This window comes from Bison bison, unplaced genomic scaffold (genome assembly GCF_000754665.1).
Source record: "Bison bison bison isolate TAMUID 2011002044 unplaced genomic scaffold, Bison_UMD1.0 scf7180017864297, whole genome shotgun sequence".
In the NCBI taxonomy this organism is placed as follows: domain Eukaryota; kingdom Metazoa; phylum Chordata; class Mammalia; order Artiodactyla; family Bovidae; genus Bison; species Bison bison.
The window spans coordinates 6,326,599-6,346,895 of record NW_011494869.1 but is presented as its reverse complement, the minus strand read 5'-3'; the positions used below and the strand labels follow the sequence as shown (position 1 = coordinate 6,346,895).

General features: G+C 42.5%; 1 protein-coding gene across 1 annotated transcript in view; it reads left to right on the top strand.

Moving 5' to 3' along the window:
- PRMT7 (protein arginine methyltransferase 7) overlaps positions 1-20,297 on the top strand; it is a 39,900-nt gene that overhangs the window by 2,690 nt on the left and 16,913 nt on the right. Inside the window, exons 2-5 of the mRNA XM_010850976.1 lie at positions 847-1,024; positions 3,796-3,832; positions 9,082-9,231; positions 16,349-16,457. Of these exons, the coding sequence (XP_010849278.1) occupies positions 930-1,024; positions 3,796-3,832; positions 9,082-9,231; positions 16,349-16,457 (391 nt within the window). The 5' untranslated portion in view covers positions 847-929. The remainder of the gene's footprint in view (positions 1-846; positions 1,025-3,795; positions 3,833-9,081; positions 9,232-16,348; positions 16,458-20,297) is intronic.

The following is a 20,297-nucleotide window of genomic DNA, read 5'->3' as shown; positions in this document are numbered from 1 at the left end:
TTGAAGGCCTTTGTGGATTCCATCCTTTTCCCTTCATTCCTGTAGGTAACCACTATCATCATTCCCTGTTATGCTTTCGGTGTGATCCCTGAAGACTATATTCTCTGTTGCATAATTATGAATTTCATATGAATACAATCATGTATACTCTGTGGTTTGCTTATTCTTTGGCTTGGTGTTATATTTTGGGGATTGTTCATGTTGAATGTTAGCTATGATTTATTTGCTCAGGTGAGGTTTACTTAGGTGAGTTGAATTACTATTTCTTTGCATATTTACTTAAACTAAATTTTACTATTCTAAGACAGTATTGCTGACACTCCTTTATTGCTTCACTTTCACTTTTCACTTTCATGAACTGGAGAAGGAAATGGCAACCCACTCCAGTGTTCTTGCCTAGAGAATCCCAGGGACGGGGGAGCCTGGTGGGCTGCCGTCTATGGGATCGCACAGAGTTGGACACGACTGAAGCGACTTAGCAGCAGCAGCAGCAGCAGTCTCTGTGTTCTCCCTTTTCCTTCTAGGCCTTTCTTCTGCATTATTTCTCTTCTCACCTGCCTTCACCTGAGGCTGTACTCAGGTGCAACTCTGAGGCTCATTTGACCCCATTGAAACCATGGAGGCCTGCTGAAGTTTCCAGATAGCTTTCTGAATTTTTGTCTTAATAATTTTTGATGTTGTGTGCTGAATATAAAACTAAGTAACTCTTGATGGGAAGATCGAAATTCTGATGAACTAATATTTTCAGTGTCTCTGACATTTTCATCCATTTTATGAGTTCTTTTTTTTCCCCTTGTCTTAAAAATTCGTTTCCCTCTGTATTTTGGGGCATTATGATTTGAATAGATTTCTGACGATCAGACTTGTCTACAAGAAGTCAACTGGCAAGGCTGCTTTTCTCTGCTAAAGCTGAGAAGCTGATTGACATCATGAAAGTCTTCTGTGGGCGGGCCAATCCGACCACAGGATCTGTGGAGTGGCTGGAGGAGGATGAGCATTATGACTACCACCAGGAGATTGCAAGGTAATGGGGTTTTTTTTGTTTTTCCCCACAGTTCACTGTAGCTGGGTAGGGCCGTTGATCTCAAAGCAGATTCCTTGGAATCCAGTCTGAGTGGGGAATAGATTGTCACCAAGTGCTTCTGACCAGGGCAGTGTTGCTCACCAGCAGGTCTGCTCAGCTAGGTAGGTTTGTGTGGGAGTTCCACAAAGTCATACCTGTGTGGAGAGTCAGACGTTGTGTAGCAGCCATATCAGAGCCCCAGAGGATTTGTCTAGTGGACCAAAGAGGATCCAGGGTTCAGTAGTAGTAACAGCAATAGACGAACTTATGAAACTTAATTATTGAGTCACTGAAATGATGACACATTTATCATATGGTTAAATTCTCTTTAATGGAAAACATGGGGGAAAGTGAATTATTTTTTTTCCTTTGGAGGGATGTTTAAAAGTATGTCAGTGAGTTACTGTTATTAAGCAATCATTAAGTGTATACAACACTGTGTGAAGGCTGTGAATACCAAAATGAAGAAGATCAGGTTCTGGTTCTCAAAGAACATGCAGATTTGTGGAAGAGACAGATATATAAAAAACTATGACACCATGAGATGAAGATCAGTGGAAATGGGCACAAAAGTGCATGGAAGCATCAAGAACCAGCTCTGCTGGGAGAGTGATAATTTGAATGATTTCTCAAATCTAAAGAGAGAGTGATTGCTTTCCAGGCAGCAGGGATTATGTGCAGACTTGCAGATGAGCTAGTTTGGGGAATGACTAGCAGGTCACTGTGACTGGAGTGTGGTGAAAAAGTAGCGCTGTGGTGAGGGAGGCTGCTGAAAAGGTGGGTGGCGTCATGTTGTAGTTGGTGGGAGCAAAATGCTGGAAGAGGAGCACAGTTCTCTTAAGTTCTAGCTTTGCCACTTAAGTCTGTGACATTGGCCAAGCTTCTAAACTTCTCTTAGCCTCGAAGTAGTAATATGTGCCCCGTGTACAGTATAACAGTACATGCCTCAGTATAATAACATGTATCCCATAGTATGATACCTTTTTCTTACCATCGTTTGATGATTGAATGAAGTACAATGTTTGGTACAAAATAAGAGCTCAAATACATTACTTTCCAAGTATTTTGGATGTTATTTTCTGAGTGATTGAGATGTTAAATAGGGAAGAAAATAGATGAGGTTGCATTTTGGAACATTCCCTGAGAGCAGTGTGGAAAGAGCAAACAACTTGTGGGCATTTGGGTAGATATCGCAGCCCCATGGCTGAGACAGCAGAGGTGGAGAGAGGAGGAGAAAGCTTTGAGGGAGCCTAAGTTTGGTAACTCTTGGGTGCAGTGATGGAAAGAGAGAGAAAATTCAAGAAGCACCAAGATTTCTGATTTGAGTAAGTGGATGGAAAACAGTTCCATCCCAAGGAGAACACAGGAGGAATGAATGTTGTTGGGAGATGAAGATTAGTGTCTGGGTTTGGCCATCCAGATGGAAATGCCAGTGGGCAGATAAATTATGGATCTGGACAGTTTGCAGTTATTAGTGAGAGTTGAAGCTGGAAGAGATTGCAGGCTTTCAGAGATCGTGTGGGATAAGAAAGGTAGAGGGCTGAAGAAAGAATCCTGGAATATCTGGTGAGGCAAGACAACAAGCAGGGGATGGCCAGAGAGTAGAAAGGAAGAGAACATTTCAGAAAGGGGAGTGTCTAGCAGGGTCAGAGAAATCTTAGCTGTTAAGTGATGGGAATGAGCTGGTGGTGCTTAGGGAGAGTGATGTCAGTGGAGTGGGAGGAGTGGGTGGGTGATGAGGCAGGGAAGATCAGGTGTGAAAATGTCCCTTTTGAGGTGAAGGAAAGTAGAAAGGACCAGATTTCAACTAAACACTCATAGGTAGGTTCACATGTTAAAAACCTTGGTATGTCATTTAAAAAAAGAAGCAGCAGAACTGTTTGCTTTTGGTGCAGTGCTCCTCAAAATGTGGAGTATGAAGTGCCTGTGTCACACTTGCCTGGAGCACCAGTTCAAGTGCAGATTTCCAAACTCCAGCTCCATCTTCTGGATCAGAAGTTCTTTGCGTGTATTGTGGGAAGCCACATGTTAAAAAAAAAGCTCTCCATTAATTCTGATGTTGATTGGAAGCTGGAGGCCCTCTCTTTCTTGAGAGTGCCTTAATTCTCACCTGGAACTCAAAGAAAGCATCTTTGGGTTGAATCTGCTGAGTTCTGGGGATTATCCTAACCCTGCCAGAGATTTTTCAGATTTGTGTATTATTATGGTAGAACATACAGATAAGCAGCCCTCTTCTCTGTAGTTTGATGAGCTCTTCTTAGTTGTCCCTGATGACATAAGGGAAAGTGCCTTCATATACACAGCAGGCATATAGATTCTCTTTCCCTGATTGTTCTCCTTGGTGTTCCTTCCATCTGTGGTTATCCCTGTATACAAATATATGTAAGACTACGTGAAGTGTTAGACACATCTGAGTTGTTCCTGAGGAAAAAAATTATATGATGTACAACATGATCAGTATGCTAGGACTGTGGAATTACTGTGACAGGGCCAACTATCACAGGAGTTTCAATCCAAGATTCTTTACTAAAAATAAACATGTTTTGCTAAGATTTTTTTTTTGCTACAGTATGAGAGAATGACAGCTTATAGCTCTGTTAAAATAGTTTAAAATGGACCAGGGTGTTTGTTCTGTCTGATGTAGGAATGCATGTATGTATGTGTATATTCTCATACGTTGATGTTTATCATTATTAGCAGAGGTTTCTAACTTGTCTTTTTATTTTTTTTAGGTCATCCTATGCTGATATGTTGCATGACAAAGATAGGGTAAGTGTAAAAGGAAACTGTTATTTATTTATTTATTTATCTTTTTGAAACTGTTATCTTAAAGTGGTGTTTGAAACCTTCCACTATGTGGTTAAAAACTGCCCCCAGAGGCACGCTGTTAGAATGACGCAGAGAGGCAGCAGTAGGGTGCACTGCTTGGGAAAGAAGGAGTCTGGGTCCTTCTTGCTCCTCTATTACTGACTTGAGCATGACCTTGGAGAAAACATGAGACCTCTGCAGACCTCACTTATTAGAATTTATAATGAGTGGGCCATACTAGCTGATTTCCATAATCTCCGGATACAAAATACAGTTTTACCTGGAATAGTTACTTTGTAATTTTAAAATAGAATCTCTAGAGGTCACTGCAGACTGTATTTTGTAAAGTATATTTGGTTTTCACTGCAGAATTACATTTCAGCTTTTCTCTTTCATTTTTGTTTCATCTGAGTTCTCTTTGTTTGAATTATGTTATAATTCTGGTCTTATCATGGTTAGCAACCCAGGATTTCCTGGTCTCCCAGAGTGCTTAACTAGTCAGCCTCATCCAGATCGTTCAGAAATTGGGAGGCTTGAAGGAGAGGGATGCAGGGCCAGGCTTAAAAACTGAGCAGTGCTTGGCAGAAGGATCAGGGCACATGGTAGGGCTGGTCATGAGGCTGTGTTGGTGGCAGTGTCTCTTTCACCCAGCCCGGATTAACTGCCTGCTTCTTGGCAACACTGTGACAGAAGGGCCTCCTTAAGCACCATTAGTGTTCAGACTACACCACAGGGGCTAAGTGCCTCCCTCATTTTTGTCAAATATCCAAGTGCCTTTGCTGATCTGCTGAGGAATTACAGAATGGAGAACAAACATTGTTGGCTTTTGACTAATCCTCTGTAGTTTAACGTTCTTGACTTCTTGTTGGACTCATGGGCCTGTGAGCCTCTCTGATTTTTAGTGTCATCTCTAGAGAGAGTCCTTTTTGACTCAGCTTCCAGAGGATTTGGACAAATGGTGGTGTCGTCCATCCGGTCAGCCAAGCCAGAAAGGTGATGTCTTTCCCTTATCTAAGCCTATAGTTGATTGACCACCAAATTCTATTGTTCTTTCAACCCCACTGCCTGCTCAGCACTCATTGACTGGTGTCGGCCCCTCTTTTCCTTCCTCTGTGCTGCTGCTGCTAAGTCGCTTCAGTTGTGTCCAACTCTGTGCGACCCCATAGACGGCAGCCCATGAGGCTCCCCTGTCCCTGGGATTCTGTAGGCAAGAACACTGGAATGGGTTGCCATTTCCTTCTCCAGTGCATGAAAGTGAAAAGTGAAAGTGAAGTCGCTCAGTCGTGCCTGACTCTTAGTGACCCCATGGACTGCAGCCTACCAGGCTCCTCCGTCCATGGGATTTTCCAGGCAAGAGTACTGGAGTGGGGTGCCATTGCCTTCTCCGTCTTCCTCTGTACAGCAGCCCTAAAACCCTTCAGTGTCCTCTTGCTGCCTTTGAGGTAAACTTCAAATTCCTTGATGGAACATTCCTGGGTCTTCATTATTTAACTCTTAACTTCTATTCTCCCCTTCCCAGTTCTATACGTGAGGAAATGGAGTCAGAAGTTGCTGGTTAGTGACAGTCAAGAAAAACATGTTTCTCTGTACTTTTGTATCGTTCCTTACATTTTGTTGTTGTTTTAAAACACTTCTATTATCCCATAAAATCAATCCTGGTACTCAACCTTCTGGTTGCACCCCCCTCCCACAAGGCAACCACTGATAGATTTTTCTGTCTGTATAGTTTTTGCCTTTTTTGGAAATTTCATCTTAATGAAATCATATAATATGTAGTCTATGTGTCTTTTTTCCTTCATTCATCATTTGAGGGTCATTCATGTTGAGGGTATTAGTATCCATTCCTTTGTATTGCTGAGTAATACTCCATTATATGGATAAACTGTATTTTATCCATTTACCAGTTGATAGACATTTGAATCGTTTCCAGTTTTTGGCTGTTTTGAATAGTCCTGCTTTGAACATTCACATGTAAGTCTTTGTGTGGACATGTTTTCATTTCTTTCATATAAATATATCAGAGTAGAATTGCTGGGTCTATATGTTGAATGTACATTATTTAACTTTGTAGTTTTAATATATTTGGAAGGCAAATAAGCACATGAAATTATTTTTTCTAATGACTAATAGTGTCAAACATCATTTTATGTGCTTATTTGCCATCCAAATATCATCTTTAGTGTAGTCTAGGATTATGAACTCACATAGGACTCTTTATGGATACTGCCAGTTGTCTTTTAAGAAGCTCCAGGCAATGGCACCCCACTCCAGTACCCTTGCCTGGAAAATCCCGTGGATGGAGGAGCCTGGTAGGCTGCAGTCCATGGGGTCACTAGGAGTCGGACACGACTGAGCGACTTCACTTTCACTTTTCACTTTCATGCATTGGAGAAGGAAATGGCAACCCACTCCAGTGTTCTCGCCTGGAGAATCCCAGGGACGGGCGGGGGGGGGTCCTGGTGGGCTGCCGTCCATGGGGTCGCACAGAGTTGGACACGACTGAATCGACTTAGCAGCAGCAGCAGCAGTAGTAACTTCAAAGTTGGATAATTAAAAAGTGATCGCTGTGCACATTTCATTGTCTTTTTTCTTTATGTCAGAGAAAAGATATTTCTGATGTGCTAAATAAACATGTGGAGGTAAATTAGCAGCATGACTAATTTAGTCATTGCTGTCAGTCACCTTCAGACAACAGTCAATAACTTCAAGTTACATTTTGTATTTTTTTGCATTGTGTGATGGTTTTGTATGTTAAGAAAATTGAAAAAGTATTGCAGGTATTTTAGTATTTGTTGTATAGAAAATACAACTTTTTTAAATTAAAAAAATTAAAAGTGATAGCTCATTTAATGGATGTTATTTATTTGGCACGTATTCCAACCCTGTTTCCTGTTGAGGATGCTGCTGATGAGGGTTCTCAGGTGATTGGCTCGCAGACTGAACTGAAGCTCCCGAACCAGCTCCTAGACCTGCTCTCTTTCCATTACCCACAGCCACAGCTGCACAGAGAAATCTGCACCGTCCTGCTTTTTGTGGAAATAGTGTATTTGATGTTCATTTTCCTAGTTCAACAATTCTATCGGTTGCCATCCTGATTTATTTTAACTTTTTTTCTTTCTTTGCCATAAAAAGCACGTAACATAAAATGCCATACTGATTTTATCCAAGACAAAAATGCAATTACTTTAGGAGTCAAATATTTCTGTGAGGCTTACGGTGAAGTAACAGTCCCCTGGTGTATCATTTCCCCCAGACAAAACATTTTTATGCTTACACTCAGAGGCAACCTCCTTTCTTCTCTTTGAACTGTTTGTTTTATGTTTACTTCCAGACCTAAATAACTATTATCTACTGACTTCCCACTGTAAGAGCTAAGAATCTGATATTCTTTCAGCTCCTCCTTCCCACTCGTTCTCCTTTCCTCCCAGCACAGTTATAGTTTTTGCAAAATTAATATTCAGTGTTTCAGTAGGCAAGTCACTTAAATTCTTTATGCCTCTGTTTTCTCATCTGTAAAATAGGGATAGCAATAATACCCCCTTTTGTGACGAAGTAAGCGCTTATATAAATGTGTGTCAGTTAAAATCACGTTGACTTTATTAGGCATGTATAAACACTGTTCACAGTTGAGCTATGTGATAATTTTGATTGCTGTTCCTTTCTTGCATTATTCTTTGTTAATAATTAACTTATTTTTGCTTTATGTTTTATGTAGTCATCCTTTTATGCCCATACTTTCTCCCCGTAGTCTAAAATTTCTTTCCAAAGGAAAGTCAAAACAGTCGGCTGTTCTGTCAGTTTCATCTTAGAGATTGTTCCTGGGTCATTTTCCCCGGCCTCAGTCTGGACGAGGTGCGTTCTAGACCTGCAGTTTTTGTTGTCTGCAGATCTCCTTTGCTCCTCTTTTTGTATTGAGTCCTCCGTTTCCTGGGTCTCCTTGTGTTCCTCTTTGGTTCCTTCCCTCTTTAGTGAAGCTCATCCTTTATCACATTACTCTGAGAGGGTTCATGGGGAGTAAGGTTTTTGAGGCTTGGCTTATCCGAAAACGTCTTTATTCTGTCCTCACACTAAGGGCTGGATTCTAGTTTGGAAATCACTTCACTTCATAATTTTGACATTATCACTCCATTTGCTTTTAGAGTTCAGTGTTGCTATTTTGAAATATAGTACTATTCTTTTTTTTTTTTTTTTTTGGCTGTACCACACAGCCTGTGAGATCCTAGGGCCAGGTACTTAATTAGCCAAAGTGTTACAGAGGAAAAAAAAATATAGATATAGATATAGATATATATGATTAAATTACTAAGGACTTGAACTAAAAACAAAGAAACAATTTCCTGAGAAGAAAATATTTTTTAGCCCAGGAAGCTGTATGAATTAAGAGTCTAGTGAGGAAACCAAAAGCCACATTATATGTTTCAGTGGGCTCCCCTGGTGGCTTAGTGGTAAAGAATCCCCATGCCAATGCAGGAGACATGAGTTCAATCCTTGGGTCTTGAAGATACCCTGGAGGAGGAAATGGCAACCCACTCCAGTGTTCTTACCTAGAAAATTCCATGAACAGAGGAGTCTGGTGGCCTACAGTCCATGGGGTTGCAAAGAGTCAGACACCACTGGGCACATAAGCATATGCATCTGTTTCAAGAGAAGGAATTGGTTACAGAGGTATGGGAGGACTGGGAAGCACCAGGGTAACCTTGTGGTAGTAATTGCAGGAAGCAGTTCCTTTACCTGGGGACACAAAGGGAGAAGACTGGAGTTCCCAGAACCTAGACGTGTGGAGGAGAGGTCCTGTGGAGCTGATGCTCAGATCTCTGAAGGGAATTGCTACTTGAGTGCTGCTCCTAGCTCTGAAGGGCCTGAAGAGAGTGCACATGTGGGAAGGAACAAGCTTTCTCCATCCTCTAGTTCCTGTGTTGTCCAGTCGTCTAAAAGCTGGAAAGAGGAGAGTGTGGTTTGCAGAGCGTGAGCATCTCTAAGCAGATTATGGAAGAGTGGGTGTGGAGGGGAGACACAATTACTTTATAAATTTTAAGAGGCTGACCCAGTGCTCCTGGAGCCTGGGGAGGCCTGTTCAACTCAACCAGTGCAAGCCACAGAGGCCACAGGGTTGGAACTTCACTCTGCTGCTGCCAACTGTGACTCTAGAACTTCACAAAACACTTACAATAACTGGTATGAAGTAACAGTTGTTTCTCCCTTTCTCTTAGAATATGAAATACTACCAGGGCATCCGGGCTGCTGTGAGCCGGGTGAAGGACAGAGGACAGAAGGCCTTGGTTCTTGACATTGGCACTGGCACAGGACTCTTGTCAATGATGGCGGTCACGGCTGGTGCCGACTTCTGCTATGCCATTGAGGTGAGGCACACTCTTCATGTGTATGTTCTCTGTCCTGTGTGGAAAGTTTCTTGTGTGCCTTGCACTCTCCCGGTCCGTTTCTTCACAGACATACATGGAGTGTTCGCTCCATGCCAAGCACAGCGCCAGGTTCTGAGGACACAGAGATGAATCAGACACCATTCTTTCCTCCAGGAGCTCATTTTCTTCTCTGAAAACAGTGATTCTCAGCCTTGACTGAACATCAGAATCACTGAGGAGCTTTTAAAAAATTCCAATGCCTAATCAGTTGTTGTCCTGCACGCCCCCACCCCCGATTTTAATTAATAGTTCTGGGATGTGGCCTGAGCATTGGGATTTTTTAAAGTGCATCAAGGTTGAGATCTACTACCTTAAATGTCCTGACAGAGCTAGCTATCTTACTGCATTTACCCGTAGTTTGGCAATCTGCCATTTCACTCCTTTAATAAAATATTAAACAAAATTATTTTTCTGGTAATGCAAATAATAAGCTTCCCAGGTAGCATTAGTGGTAAAGAACCCGCCTGCCAATGCAGGAGATGCAAGAGACGCAGGTTGGATTCCTTGATCAGAGATACTCTAGAGCTGGAGGGAGGGTATGGCAACCCATTCCAGTATTCTTGCCTGGAGAATCCCATGGACAAAGGAGCTTGGTGGGCTATAGTCCATAGGGTTTCAAGGAGTCAGACGAGACTGAAACAGCTTAGCACACATGCATCTGTGCGTGCAATGTGAATAATACATACCACTATAGGAAATTTGGTAAATATGAAGAAGTGTATTGACTCAATAGATGACTAACCATTGTTAAAATTTTGGTGTATTTTGCCCTACAAAAGTTGTTTCATATTGTGATTAAGTTGCAGATGACAAAGTCCCAAAATAACAGTGGCTTAAACAGAAGTTTTTTGCTTTCTCCCGTAAAGTATAGAGGTCAGCACTCTAGGGTGCTCTGCCTAGACTCCTTCCAGCACCTGCCTCCTACCCCCATGTCAACAGGGTGGCCCTCAAGCACATAGTCTAGAAGGGTGACAGTTTAGGCTGAGGGAATACCGTGGTGTGTTTGGAACAGTGTTGTCCAGAGTTGTGGCAAATGATGTCATGGTAGAAAAACCCAGAAAGGTAGATTGTAGCCAGACTCTGGAAGACCTGAGTGTCACATTAAAGACTTTAATTGTGAGTTAGGTGTTAATGGGCTTCAAGTTTCTGGATAGTCCAACGGTAGTGGTAAGGTTGTGAGTGTGTGCATGTACCCACATGCAATTCTGTACACTTGTCTCAGGATTTCATTAAAATGATTAAGGGTCATTCTTTGCCTTTGGAGGCGTCATCAAGGCTCTGAGCTGATACAGAGAAATCAGCATTTGAAGATAGTTGCCTTGATAGCCTCAAGTAGATTTTATCTTCATAAATGAAGAAGCCAAGACACAGGTTAAAGTCTTAAGTCCCACATTTAATAAGTAGGAGGGCTAGACCTGGATCTTGGTCTTTTGGTTCCTAATTTGGTGCTCACTCCACACTGGTAGCTTTGATAGGATGGTGTATGTGTGTGTGAGAGAGAGTGCTAGTGCGGGTGTCTAGGGTGGAGGCAGGGATGCCGTTGATGATAAGAGGAGTCCCTCTTTCCAGTAACTTATTTTGTGGGAAAGACCCTGCATTTCATTTTGGACATGTTACGTATGAGACAGCTGTTGGGGCAGGAGCCAGTACCTTTGTGGACTGCTAATGAAAAACATAGGATGAGAACATACTTTTTGATAGTATTGGTAGAACTGTTTTCTTAGGTTTTTCCATATTTCCATCTCACTTGACCTGGATTTCTAATCTCTTGCTGTTCTGGCTTGTGACTGTCAGACCTCTTCCATTTGACTCTTCAGATCTTTATGGTGGCCTCCCAGTTTTTGCTCTAATGACTACCTGGTTGATTCTTTGGTCTTCCTGTCTTTGGACTGCCCTGTGGTTTGCAGCTCCGCCTGAACTGCATGGCAACAGGAAAGACAGGTCCAGAAGAATGAGTGAGAGAGAACCTGATGGTCCCTAGAGACGGGAGTCTGAACCTTTTGAGGGTGACGTGTACAGTGGATTTGGGACTCACTTGCTAAAGATATGACAAGTAAAGCTGGCAGTGTAGGGGGTTGTCCAGGGAGAGAGTAGACTGAAAAAAGCAAAGGCAGGATGTGTTCAGGGGGCTGAGTGAACAAGAGTGGCCATGAAGTCAAGTCCAGTCAGAAGTGAAAAGACCCTAGAAGGCAGGTGCAGATGGCGTGGAAGTCATGAGAAAGAGGGAGTGATCAGCAAGTGTGGATGTTACTAGAGCAGCACTGTCTATTAGAACTTTGTGATGGTGAAAATCTATGACTGTGCTGTCCCGTATCATGGTCCCTAGCCACATGTGGCTGCTAAGTACTTGAAATGTGACTAGGAGAACAGCTCTTCCTAGGCCTGAGGAGCTGAAATTTTAAAATATTACTCCATTTTAATCCATTTACATCTAAATAACTACATGTGGCTACTGTATTACTACAGGTATGGAAATTAAGCAGAATGGGGGCTGAGAAAGCTATGGGTTGGCAGCTAAGAAGTTATTGGTGACCCCCTTTAGGCAATATTTTCAGGAGAGTAAGGTTGAGGATTGGATGGAATATAAGAAATTACAGGCATTGTCTGCAGGCTACTCTTTTAGTACATTTGAAAAGGAAGGAATCTTGGGGAAGATGTGTTGGTTACAGTGACTTCTGTGGCACAATGACTTGAAAACCAAGCATGATCCTGGCTTCCTCATTTTCTTTCTCCTTTTTAAGGGCAAAAAGAACATTCCCAGGAATCTCTAGCAAACCTCTCCTTGGATATATCATTGGCCAAAATAGAGTTAAATGCTGTTTAATTTATTTCATTTACCTGGCAAGAAAGATTCACTTGCTCTTAGACCAGACAGTACATCCCTTGAAAGAAGATTAGTTCTGCAAACCGATTTGAGGGCTAGGGGAGAACACAGGATGATGATGTTGAGAAATCAGCTTCAGGGTTCATTTGATACTGTTTGAGGTAAGTTCTTGAGTTCTTGGTGGCTGAGGAAGAGGCTGTGAAGGACAGACTCTGCAGGGTCAGCAGAGGAGATGAATGAAGGGGCAGGAGGGCTGAGAGGGTGGTAAGAGCACGTGATACTTTTGGGGTGGAGGCAGACTGATTGGTGAGAATTGAGGGTCTGAGGCCCTCCAACGACATCAAAACCATCAAACTAGAGCCTTGAAATAATTTGAAACAGATTGTGAAAGTTTTTTTCCCCCTACCCGAGCACATATTTTTTGTAGAAGTATATAGCATTTTCCTCTTGATTGTAATAGAAACATGCTTTTGTGGCAGAAAATATAGGTGGATACAGAAAAGGTCTTAGAAAAAAATGGAAATCTTGTCATTATGACTGGTCACTTTATCATTTTCTAGAATCAAAATCATTTCTAAAATTCAAAAAGGCCAAATAGTTGTCTGAGGAGGCCTTAAAAATAGCTGAGAAGAAAAAAAAAAAAAAAAATAGCTGAGAAGAGACATAAAAGGCAAAGGAGGAAAGGAAAGATATACCCATCTGAATACAGAGTTCCAAAGAATAGCAAGGAGAGATAAGAAAACCTTCCTAAGTGAACAATGCAAAGAAATAGAGGAAAACAATAGAATATGAAAGACTAGAGATCTCTTCAAGAAAATCAGAGATACCAAGGGAACATATCATGCAAAGATGGGCTCGATAAAGGACAGAAATGGTATGGACCTAACAGAAGCAGAAGATATTAAGAAGAGGTGGCAAGAATACATAGAAGAACTATGCAAAAAAGATCTTCATGACCCAGATGACCACAATGGCGTGATCATCGACCTAGAGCCAAACAGAAGGCAATGGCACCCCACTCCAGTACTCTTGCCTGGAAAATCCCATGGATGGAGAAGCCTGGTAGGCTGCAGTCCATGGGCTCGCGAAGAATCGGATATGACTGAGCGACTTCACTTTCACTTTTCACTTTCACGCATTGGAAGAAGGAAATGGCAACCCACTCCAATGTTTTTGCCTGGAGAATCCCAGGGACGGGGGAGCCTGGTGGGCTGCCGTCTATGGGGTTGCACAGAGTCGGACGTGACTGAAGTGACGCAGCAGCAGCAGGAAGTGTCACTATGAGCAAAGCTAGTGGAGGTGATGGAATTCCAGTTGCGTTATTTCAAACCCTAAAAGATGATGCTGTGAAAGTACTGCACTCCATATGCCAGCAAATTTGGAAAACTCAGCAGTGGCCACAGGACTGGAAAAGGTCAGTTTTCATTCCATTCCCAAAGAATGGCAATGCCAAAGAATGTTCAAACTACCACACAATTGCATTCATCTCACACTCTAGCAAAGTAATGCTCAAAATTTTCCAAGCCAGGTTTCAACAGTATATGAACCGAGAACTTCCAGATGTTCAAGCTGGATTTAGAAAAGCCAGAGGAACCAGAGATCAAATTGCCAGCATTCGCGACATCTTTGAAAAAGCAAGAGTTACAGAAAAACATCTAATTCTGCTTTGTGACTACACCAAGCTTTTGACTGTGTGGATCACAACAAACTGTGGAACGTTCTTCAAGAGATGGGAATACCAGACCACCTTACCTTCCACCTGAGAAATCTGTATGCAACAACAGTTAGAACTGGACATGGAACAACAGACTGGTTCCAAATAGGAAAAGGAGTACGTCAAGGCTGTATATTGTCACCCTGCTTATTTAATGTATATGCAGAGAACATCATGTGAAATGCGGGGCTGGATGAGGCACAGGCTGGAATCAAGATTGCTGGGAGAAATATCAATAACCTCAGATATGCAGATGACACCACTCTTATGGCAGAAAGTGAAGAAGAACTAAAGCACCTCTTGATGAAAGTGAAAGAGGAGAGTGAAAAAGTTGCCTTAAAACTCAGCATTCAGAAACCTAAGATCATGGCATCTGGTCCTATCACTTCATGGCAAATAGATGGGGAAACAGTGGCTGACTATTTTGGGGGGCTCCAGAATCACTGCAGATGGTGACTGCAGCCATGAAATTAAAAGACACTTGCTCCTTGAAAGAAAAGCTATGACCAACCTAGACAGCATATTAAAAAGCAGAGACATTGCTGACAAAGGTCTGCCTAGTCAGAGCTATGGTTTTTCCAGTAGTCATGTATGGATGTAAGAGTTGGACTGTAAAGAAAGCTGAGCGCCGAAGAATTGATGCTTTTGAACTGTGGTGTTGGAGAAGACTCTTGAGAGTCCCTTGGACTGCAAGGAGATCCAACCAGTCAATTTCCTGAATATTCAGGAAATGAGTCCTGAATATTCATTGGAAGGACTGATGCTGTAGCTGAAACTCCAGTACTTTGATCACCTGATGCAAAGAATTGACTCACTGGAAAATACTCTGATGCTGGGAAAGATTGAAGGCAGGAGGAGAAGGGAATGACAGGATAAGATGGTTGGATGACATCACCAACTTGATGGACATGAGTTAGAGCAAGCTCTGGGAGTTAGTGATGGACAGGGAAGCCTGGCATGCTGCTGTTCATGGGGTTGCAAAGAGTCGGACACAGTTGACCAACTGAACTGAAAATTTCCTCTATGTGCGTATGGCTGCATGTGCATCTGTATGTTTCATGCAGTGATGTGGTCAGAGCTATGCAATCTAAATTGGGCAGGTGGGAAACTAAGAGATAGAAGAGCTTATGTTTAGGGACACATGAAGGGTTCAGGGAGGACTTCCATCAGGAGGGGATTTGTGCTGCCCTGAAAAGCTGGGTTTGCTTTGGCAGGTGGTGGTAGGGCAGAGAAGGCTCAGGCTTGCCTCCTGCCTGTACAGTGAGGAGATGAGTGTGGCTGTAGCATTGGTAGTGCATATGTGGTGGTGGGAGGGGAGGAAGGCTGGGTAAAAGTAAGGTGGTCCATAGTATGGAGGGCCTCAGATACCATAAGAGAATATAGGCTGTGTTCCACTAGCAGTGGGGATTTGAGACAGTTTTGAGCAGAAGGGTGAGCTGCTCACACTTCATATCTAATATAGTCTCACTTTCCTGTAGAGAGCACATCACTTCACATCCCAGGTCCCCAGTCATGGTTTTGTGAGGCACATCCCCTTTGCATCTCCCTCTAGCATAGCACTGATACTGCCATCCTTACTAGGTGGTGTAGTCTCCTTGAAAGTCCTCTGCAGCCCTCCTTTGCCTTGCATGTAATGGGAACACCTAGCTGCAAGTTAAACCTAGTAGAATCTCATCCTTTTGTGTTCATTTCCATGACACACATTTAGAGATGCATTTAAATTACATAGGTGAAATCTTGTGTATTTAGATCAAAACAGCCCAACAAAATATTTTGCCTGTATCAAATGGTAACAAAGGTACATTTTATGTATTCAGGAAGAAATTCCATAATTGAGGCCTCTTTTACTTCAAATCAGAGGACCAGAATCAAGGTATATCTTGCTAACCAGGTGTTCAGTTCAATTCAGTTGCTCAGCCCTCTGGAAGCTGGGTCAAAAAGGACCCTCTCTGGAGATGACACTAAAAATCAGAGAGGCTCACAGGCCCCTGAGTCCAGCAAGAAGTCAAGAACGTTAAACTACAGTTCAGTTTAGTCACTCAGTCTTGTCCAACTCTTTGTGACCCCATGAACCGCAGCATGCCAGGCCTCCCTGTCCATCACCAACTCCCGGAGTCCACCCAAACCCATGTCCATTGAGTCGGTGATGCCATCCAGCCATCTCATCCTCTGCCGTCCCCTTCTCCTGCCCTCAATCTTTCCCAGTATCAGGGTCTTTTCCAATGAGTCAGCTCTTCACATCAGGTGGCCAAAGTATAGGAGTTTCAGCTTCAGCATCAGTCCTTCCAATGAACACCCAGGGCTGATCTCCTTTAGGATGGACTGGTTGTATCTCCTTGCAGTCCAAGGGACTCTCAAGAGTCTTCTCCAACACCACAGTTCGAAAGCATCAATTCTTCTGCGCTCAGCTTTCTTTATAGTCCAACTCTCACATCCATACATGACTATTGCAAAAACCGGGTGTTAGGATGTTATTTAACTTACTGCTTATTTTTATTTGGGTTTTCACTAATTTTTAGGTTTTCAAGCCTATGGCTGACGCTGCTGTGAAGATTGTGGAGAAAAACGGCTTCAGTGATAAGATTAAGGTTATCAATAAGCATTCCACTGAGGTGACTGTAGGACCAGGTGAGAGCAACACATCTTGTGACAAAAGCTTTACTTGCTCTTGTGGGAGAGAGAAAAAGGTTTATTCCAGCTTCTGGGAGAGATATACCCAGGTAATTGCACAGAATTGGGACCTCTCCATGTGCTGGTCTAAAGATAAGCACTTCTCTATTAGTTTATTTCTCCACTAATTAAAATAAATGAGGAATGAGTAAACCAGAGCCAATCAAGTATATGAGTGTTGATGTAAACAAATGAAACCTTTTGCTTAAGCAGGTTGAAATACTTGTCTGGCTCAATTTATCTGGTTTTGAGTTTTATTAGACAGAAGCAAAACAGTAAAAGGTTGACAGTGAGAGGTTCGCTTAGTTCCAGTATCTGGTCTCAGTATGAGCATAAGAGATTTGCCTGTGTGACTTGGTCTTCAGATTTTCAGAATACTTTTTATAGTTTGGGAATTTGAATCAGACTTTTGACATTTCACATGCTACTGATACTGGGAGAGCGCAGTGAAAAAGATTTACAAGAGAAACTTCTAGCATGAAGTTATGGGTATTAAACATGCAGTATTTTAAAAGAAGCATCTACCTAAATTTAGCATTTTTCTCACATTTGAAAAGCATTTTTTTATGGAAGATCTGGAACGTGCACAAAAGAAGGGATTGATATTCCCTTTACTTAATTTTAAAATGTACCATACATACAAAAGAGTGCACAGATCATCCCATTTTTAATCAACATTACTGAGGTATGATTTATTTATTTATTTATTTGGCCACACCGCATGGCTTGTGGGATCTTAGTTCCCTGACCAGGGATTGAACCCGGGCCCTCAGCAGTGAAAGTACAGAGTCTTAACCACTGGCTGCTAGGGAATTTCCTATTGAGGTATAATTTATATAAAGTGGATGCACCCATTTGAAGTGTATAGTTTCAGTTTTAACAAATGTAAACACAGTTGTCACCACTTCTACCATCAAGATACTAGAATGTCTCCATCGTGCCCAAAGAGATTCCTCATGACCCTTTACAGGCATTCCATCCATATCTGTGGCCCTAGGCACTCACGCATCTGCTTTCTCCATTATAGATTAGATCTGCCTTTTCTAGAATTTTGAGTGAAATTATAGTGTGTACTTTTCTGTGTCTGCTTTCTTTTTTGTAGTACAGGGTTTTTGAGTTTTGTCCAGTGTTTTATGTATCAAGTGTTCATTTCTTTCTGTTAGTGAGCATCACTCATGTGGATACGTTCCATACTCTGTTCATTGCTTTACCTACTGATGGACATGGGTAGTTTCCTGGATGGGTCTTTTGGTTCACTGATCCCTTTTTTTACAGTGTCTGATCTGCTGTCAAGCACATCTAGAGAACTTTTCATTTCTGATACTCTATTTTTCATCTTTAAAATTCCCTTTGTGGTTTTTTCTTTTTTTTAATAACTTCTGTTGTTCTTATGTATTCTTGTGTTCCTTTAAATAGTTAGCAGATTTATATTAGCTGTTTTAACATCCTTCTATTCCACTGCCTCTCTTTGTCTTTTCTGGGTTTCTTGTTTTGACTCATTTTTACCCTGGTTCTGAGTCCTGTTTTCCTTCTTTGCCTGTCTGGTAATTTTTATTCAAACGTTGTGTATATTGGGAGATTTACATTGCTAAGTGCTGAGTTTTGTTGTCTTCCCTTAAAAGCTTTGTCTGGCATGCAGTTGGGTTTCTTGCAGATATAAGCCTTTCAAGGCTTATTTTTAAGCTTTGTTGGCACAGGCTTAGAATAGCTTTAAGATAGGGTTTCTTACTTGCAGCACTGTTGACATTGTGGGTTTAGTAATTCTTTGCTGGGAAAGTTGTCCTGTGCATTGTGGAATGTTTACTCCTGGCCTCTTAACTGGTGGAAGCTCATAACATCTCCTTCCTCAGCACCATTTGTGCCTATCAGAAATGTCTCCAGGTATTGCCAAATGTGCCAAGTGTGGGGTGTGTGCATGCAAAATCTCACCCTCTTGAGAACCCCTCCTCTAGGGCTGCTTCAGCTATACTAGTACAGCGTGACCTTTCTGGGGTCTCTGCTGAGAGCCTGGGTCATGGCTGATCAGAACTAGAATGTTGCTCAGTCCTCTGAGCTCTGACAATTGCTCAGGTTATAGCTACATGGTCATCCTTTGCCCAGCCTTCTAGAGGCTTACCCTACGTGTGTGTGTTTGGATATATTCAGCAAGAGACATGAGGGGAGCCTTGTGCAGATTTCCGAAGCCCTTTTCCCATGTAGCTTCCTCTCTGACTCTCACTCCCCTGAACTCGTCTCTTCTGTCTCATTCAGCAAGACACTTTGCTTGGCTTCTCACTATGTGGACAAAGGTCTGGAAAGTGCCTGCCGGCTGGGAGCCAGGGCAACAAGGGTTCACTTTGTTTCCTGCTGTTCACTGTCCAAAAACACTTGTTTTATATATTTTGCCGTGTTTTCTAGTTGATTATGATGGTAGATAAGTCTGAACCCAGTTACTCCATTTTGACCCAAGGTGGAGAACGTGTGGCATGTCACTTATTCTGTGCCCTGTCCTGTGCCACCTCCAGACTGTGTGTTCACACACTCAGCTTTCTTAATATCTTTCTATGTAGTGATTTTAACCTCAATAATGAAATAATTATGTAATTACGTATTTAATGTTTCTATCGCCACACAGCTGAAGCATCCTGAACTCATGGGCTGTGTGATCTTACTAATTATTCCATTCCATGATTTGGCACAGGGCCTGGCACATGGAAGAATTCAGTCATATTTGTTTAGTGAGTAGACTGTCAACTTTGCTTGGTCCTTAACTTGTGGTAAATGGGAAACACTGCAGCTTCGATACTGCTGCAGTTCAGGCCTTCTGAAAACTCTCTCTTCCCAGGCTTCAGGGACATCTCCCAGTCTTTGTTCTCCTTTGCAGCTTCCTTCCTACTCCCAAATGCTTATTTCCAAGCTTCTGTTCTGAGCTCTTTTAAAAAACGGCATCTGGGTTTGTTACCTGTTCCCCCAAGATGGATTACGCACCAAGATGTGTAGTGGCCGACTTGGGGCGGCATTTATTCGTCCATCTAGTCATTTGGTGAAAATGTCTGAGGCCCCTGGGGTAACCGCCCCCACTCAGGCTCCCCCTGCATGTCTGTTCCCTTCTACAGTAGCATTCACAGGCTCTCAAGAAGTATTTCTTGAAATCCATTGAATCATAAAGCTTTATCTTTGAAGCAGATTTGGACAGTAAATCATTTTAAGTTACATAATTGGCTTAAAAAGTATTCACAAGGTAGGATTGGCAGGGCTTGGTGATTGATTGGGATGTAGGGTGACAAAGAGGGAGGGTTCAAGCATTTAGCTGACGTTTGTTGACTGTTTTGGGGTGCTGCTAGGCATTGTTCTAGGCCCTGGGGTGCAGAGGTCACCAGGCCAGTCAGGGTACCATCCTGGAGCTGGCCAGTGATGCCCATGTTTCAGGAGGTGATTGGTGGTGCCATTCATTGAGCAGAAACATTGGACAGAGAAGCACGTGTGTGAGTGGGTTGGTCAGCTTAGTTTGGGACAGTGTATTTCACTTGGAGTCTCCCTTGATATCAGAGAGGATGGGCAGTGACTTGGAGGGTGGTCTGTGTACCAGGAGATAGAAGTTTCTTCTCAGCCTCTTTTCATGTCGTGCTGCCTTTGAGCACACATGTACTTCACAGGAACTGGACAGGCTTACCTCTGTTATCTAATTACCACCACCATGTGAAGCAGATCTCGTGACCAACCCCTCTTTTACAGATGAGGTGACTGATGGTCAGGACTGAAGGTTCAAGGTTAGAAAGTGGGATCCAGGCCCAGGACTCTATGACTCAAGGCTCATGC